This window comes from Caenorhabditis briggsae, assembly GCF_000004555.2.
Source record: "Caenorhabditis briggsae complete genome, chrII, whole genome shotgun sequence".
NCBI classification, from domain to species: Eukaryota; Metazoa; Nematoda; class Chromadorea; order Rhabditida; family Rhabditidae; genus Caenorhabditis; species Caenorhabditis briggsae.
Window position 1 is genome coordinate 15,976,105 of NC_013486.2, and position 6,029 is coordinate 15,982,133.

General features: G+C 34.9%; 1 protein-coding gene across 1 annotated transcript; it reads left to right on the top strand.

Moving 5' to 3' along the window:
- Positions 1-1,330: 1,330 nt before the first annotated feature.
- Positions 1,331-1,789, top strand: CBG25789 (the record flags this gene model as incomplete). The annotated part of the gene is made up of 2 exons (XM_045243190.1): positions 1,331-1,628; positions 1,710-1,789. The coding sequence occupies 2 exons, from the start codon at positions 1,331-1,333 to the stop codon at positions 1,787-1,789; spliced, it is 378 nt and encodes a 125-aa protein (XP_045098609.1).
- Positions 1,790-6,029: the final 4,240 nt, after the last annotated feature.

Genomic DNA, 6,029 nt, shown 5'->3' on the forward strand with positions numbered 1-6,029 from the left:
TCAAAAAGTGGTTAACTAGTAAAATGTTTATCAGGATGTCAGCAACATTTTACTAGTTAGCCACTTTTTGATATCTTTCACACAAGCCGAGACATGACGGGTCCAGGGCGACGATCCGGGTCTCGTTCTATTAGAGGTTTTACGGTGTGTCTGGAAATTTTGAAGAAGGATGTAAACTTTGAAAGCCATCCGGTCAAAAGAACAAAACACAATTTCCCAAGCGAAAATAATTGATAATAGATAATAGAACCTGAATTTAAAAATTGCTCTGGACTCGTCAAGTTTAGGCTTGTTTTCGAGCTCGATACTCCAAAATTTAGATATTGTGTTCTCAAAAAGGTACCAGTCATTTTTCAAACAGTCAGAATCGTTTTTAGAGAATTATGGTGCATCGACTAGTCAAATTTAGGTATATTTTGAAGCTCAAAATTAGAAAAGTCTGAAAATCAAATTTCCACAGAATCCCAAGTACGTTTAAGTAATATAGAGCTATCTAGAAGCATATACATCTTGTGTCATCGTCATCGAGCATTTCCTTTCTGTAAGCTAGCTCAGAGTCAGTTGCTGTGGTTCCCATGGTCCCAAATAGACGCATTTTCTAAATGCATAGACTCCAAAATTAGTGCTCCCAAAAGTCTCTTATCTGACGTCTTTCCACATGTTTTCAAGCAATTATACCACGATATCAACCTCAAAAATAAACTTTTGGATTGTTGACGACATGGATGTTTCCAGAAAATCAAACTACATAGAAATTAGATATTTGAATTAAACGGTTTAAATATTCTTGAAAACTTCAAAATAGTCAGAAAGTTTTAGAGAAGTTTGGAAGTTGAAAAGTCACCAAGATTCATGGAGAAGACTTTTTTCAGATTTTTTTCCACATTTTTTCAGATTTTTCAGATGTTCCCTTCTTTGAAATTGACCTAGAACTAATTTCCTACTGTACAGTTATACATTCGTCATTTTCAGCTCATATCCGGACCTTTCAGAATCCGTCACGTCATCTGTATCTCAACCTTATCACTTTATTTCCCAGAATCATTAAAACAATTCGAATCACGAGTTAGTTAACGCCTTCAGATTCCCTTAAGGATTACTCATTAGAATATTCCAGACATGGGCGTGGTTTAGAGCAGGGTAGATTTCAGCTCCGCCCATTCTACCTTCCAGCAAGCTCCGCCCCGTCTATAGGATCTCTCAGACTCCATTCGTGAGTTTATGTCTACTTCATACCCTTGCCTTGAACCGCAGCTTTCCAGACTTTCATTTTCCGGCGATATTTTTTCAAATTTCAAACTTTTCAGCTCACTTGCTTCTAACTTTCGCTATGAACTCTGCTATCATCTTCTCTCTCTTCGCCATCGTCGGCATCGTCATGTCCGACTCCTTCCGCCGTCAGTTGCCGGACGACATCAATAATGTCCTCCCGGATCTGGACATCACCCCATACGGGCTCGGCTTCCTTGAGGCCCAACTTCAGGTGGTCAACGCCCTCCAGCACATGGAGAGCCCGCAACAGCAGGAGCATCGTATTGCCAAGAGCCGGCTGCCACGTGGATTCCGCCTCTGTGGAGCTACACTCAATCGCAATGTCCTCGATTTTTGTGGGGAGCCGTGCCAGGCTGGTGAGTAGAGATAGTGAAGCAATTCTTAGTATCTTGGGAACTTAGTAACTTAGTGAGCAACTAACTCCAAACTTCTTTCAGGAGGGGAAATCGACATCGCAACTCTCTGTTGCTCCAGAAAGTGCACATTGGCCAACATCAAGGAGGCATGCTGCCCATGATCATCTGCCCATTCAAGTTCCCTTCGATGTCTTATCCTCTGATGGTACCCCAATGCTCGTCCGTGACTTTCAGCTCCCAACTTCCCGTCTTCTCTTCGTCGTTTTTTGATCTCATTCAATTTTTTGTTCAGCTTTATTTATCCCGATCCTCAAATTCTTCAGTTTTACATTCCCAATAAACCAATTGTTAATTAGAGAATTTCAAATAGAGGGTTCCAATAAAATAGAGTCCAGAAGTCTTCGTTGTGTCCTCTCCGCTGAAATGAGCAGCAATTGAAAGTCCCTCCTTCAGAATCTGCGCTCTGACAAGCTCATCGTGATCTGCAAAACTTTCAGAATGGCTTCGGAAGGTTCCATGACGTCTTCGGATAGCTAAAGAACCACATCCGTAGGTATCTTGACAATGATAAGCTCGTCGTGATCTGTAAACGCTTCAGAATCGTTGTACACGTTGCTAGAGAACTCCACAACGTCTTCTAACTAGCTACGCTTCAAAAAAAACCTCCAGAAGATTCAATGACCATGACGTCTTATGAACTTCCAGGTCTTGCAAAACCACATCTTTCTCCAATTTTAGAATTCCCAGACTTCCCTTGTCATCAATCGACACAAACCACATCAAATTAGGAAGAGTTTGAGATCGCACAAAATTTCATTTTGAAGACATGAATCAGCTTGGCATACCTAACAAACAATGATTTAAATGACGATGAGTAAAAGAGACTTGGTTGCAATTTGCAGATTTCAAATTTCGAAAAACTTCAAGAGCAAAGAATCAGAATCAAAATGGCCTTACTATAAGAACTCTGTCTGGAATATCTGAAGATCGATGTAAGTTTTGAAGGTCAAAAGATTGTGCATATTGGGTCATTGATCACTTTCCTTTTGGCTAGCTCAATATCAGTTACTGCAATTCCAATGGCCAGGGAATCCAAAAGCTATTTTCAGTTTTTTTAGAACTACGCTTTTCAAATACCTCAACTTTTCGTAGTTTGATTTTCTGGAATCATCCATGTCGTCAACAATCCAAAAGTTTGTTTTTAGAGCTGATATCGTGGGATAATTGCTGGAAAAATATGTCGAAAGACGTAAGAGACTCTTGGGAGTACAATTTTTGGAGCCTACGCGTTTTGAAATTTCTTCAATTTTGGGATCATTGAAACGGCAGTAACTGAAATTGAGCTAGAAAATTAGGAAAATGCTCAATGACACAAGAAGGATATGCTTCTAGATAGTTCTCCATTCTTGAACTTTTTGAAACTTTTTGAAAACTGGAACTTTTTGAAAACACAATATCTCAAATTTTCAATATTCGAGATATAAAGTAAGCCCAAACTTGACTAGTCCAAGACATTTTATCTATTATCACGATTTCCGTGTGGAATACTGATTGGTCCCTTCAACCTTTAGACCTTCAAAACTTTATCCATCTTCAGAATTTCCAGACATGGTTCTTATAGTAAGACCATTTACATTCTGATTCTTTGCTCTTGAAATTTTTCGATATTTGAAATTTGCAAATTGCAACCTAGTCATTTAAATCATTGTTTGTTAGGTATGCCAAGCTGATTCATGTCGGCAAAATGAAATTTATTCGAGTTTTGTTCTTTTGACCGGATGGCTTTCAAAATCTATATTCGTCTTCTAAATTTTCAGACATAACTCTCGAATTAGCAAGATGAATCAGTTTGACATATCCAACATTCATTGAGGTGACGATGAATTAGAGTGACATGATTTCTTTGAGAAGAGTCTGCTTTCAAGAATGCTCCTAAACCCGGAAGCTGAAAACATGTAACATCAGTTTCGATAGAGTGTTTGGCTCCGAAAATTCTGCTCACAGGAGTCTCTTGACGTTTTTTGAAATATTTTTCCAGCAATTATCCCACGATATCAACTCTAAAAACAAAAGTTTGGACTGTTGCTAACATGGAAGATTCCAGAAAATCAAACTTTGAAAAGATGGGGATTCTGAAGGATGGAAGGAAGTCGGAAGGGTTCCTGAACAGTCTAAAGAAACGTTTTTGGTTTTTGAAATTCTTCTAAATAGTGAACGTTCAAAAAGAACGCTCTGGCAAATTCTTTTTTTTAGGTTTTTTGACACTTGATGAGCTTTTCAGTGTTTAGTATGTTTTTGAAGATCCCAAATATTTTCCATGTCATCAAAAAATTTATGGATTTTGATTTTTTAATTTGTAGTTTGATGTCATACCCAAATGATCATCCAAAAATCATCAGGTCCAGCCAACATGGCTAGGGCAAGTAAACAACTTTTATTTTTCTGAAGAAAAATTCTTAGCTTCATAATTAGGTGATAATTTTTCACATGATAAGGATTTTGGCTTGCAAAAGAAGAAAAATGGGAAAATGGCGAAAACAATAAAATCTCTGAAGTATGAAAATTTGGAAGGGACAGAAAAATAAGAATTCTGAAATTCGGAAATTCGGAAATTCAGAAATTCAGAAATTCAGAAATTCAGAAATTCCAGGAAATTCGGAAATTCAGAAATTCAGAAATTTAAAAATTCAGAAATTCAGAAATTCCAGGAAATTCGGAAATTCAGAAATTCCAGGAAATTCAGAAATTCAGAAAATCCAGGAAATTCAGAAATTCAGAAATTCAGAAATTCGGATATTCAAAAATTCAGAAATTCAGAAATTCAGAATATCAGAAATTCAGAAATTCAGAAATTCAGAAATTCAGAAATTCAGAAATTCAGAAATTCAGAAATTCAGAAATTCAGAAATTCAGAAATTCCAGGAAATTCAGAAATTCAGAAATTCAGAAATTCAGAAATTCCAGGAAATTTGGAAATTCAGAAATTCGGAAATTCAGAAATTCAGAAATTCAGAAATTCAGAAAATTAGAAATTCAGAAATTCAGAAATTCAGAAATTCAAAAATTCAGAAATTCCAGGAAATTCGGAAATTCAGAAATTCAGAAATTCCAGGAAATTCGGAAATTCAGAAATTCAGAAATTTAAAAATTCAGAAATTCAGAAATTCCAGGAAATTCGGAAATTCAGAAATTCCAGGAAATTCAGAAATTCAGAAAATCCAGGAAATTCAGAAATTCAGAAATTCAGAAATTCAGAAATTCAGAAATTCCAGGAAATTCGGAAATTCAGAAATTCAGAAATTTAAAAATTCAGAAATTCAGAAATTCCAGGAAATTCGGAAATTCAGAAATTCCAGGAAATTCAGAAATTCAGAAAATCCAGGAAATTCAGAAATTCAGAAATTCAGAAATTCGGATATTCAAAAATTCAGAAATTCAGAAATTCAGAATATCAGAAATTCAGAAATTCAGAAATTCAGAAATTCAGAAATTCAGAAATTCAGAAATTCAGAAATTCAGAAATTCAGAAATTCCAGGAAATTCAGAAATTCAGAAATTCAGAAATTCAGAAATTCCAGGAAATTTGGAAATTCAGAAATTCGGAAATTCAGAAATTCAGAAATTCAGAAATTCAGAAAATTAGAAATTCAGAAATTCAGAAATTCAGAAATTCAAAAATTCAGAGATTCCAGGAAATTCGGAAATTCAGAAATTCCAGGAAATTCAGAAATTCAGAAATTCAGAAATTTAAAAATTCAGAAATTCAGAAATTCCAGGAAATTCGGAAATTCAGAAATTCCAGGAAATTCAGAAATTCAGAAAATCCAGGAAATTCAGAAATTCAGAAATTCAGAAATTCGGATATTCAAAAATTCAGAAATTCAGAAATTCAGAATATCAGAAATTCAGAAATTCAGAAATTCAGAAATTCAGAAATTCAGAAATTCAGAAATTCAGAAATTCAGAAATTCAGAAATTCCAGGAAATTCAGAAATTCAGAAATTCAGAAATTCAGAAATTCCAGGAAATTTGGAAATTCAGAAATTCGGAAATTCAGAAATTCAGAAATTCAGAAATTCAGAAAATTAGAAATTCAGAAATTCAGAAATTCAGAAATTCAAAAATTCAGAAATTCCAGGAAATTCGGAAATTCAGAAATTCAGAAATTCCAGGAAATTCGGAAATTCAGAAATTCAGAAATTTAAAAATTCAGAAATTCAGAAATTCCAGGAAATTCGGAAATTCAGAAATTCCAGGAAATTCAGAAATTCAGAAAATCCAGGAAATTCAGAAATTCAGAAATTCAGAAATTCAGAAATTCAGAAATTCCAGGAAATTCGGAAATTCAGAAATTCAGAAATTTAAAAATTCAGAAATTCAGAAATTCCAGGAAATTCGGAA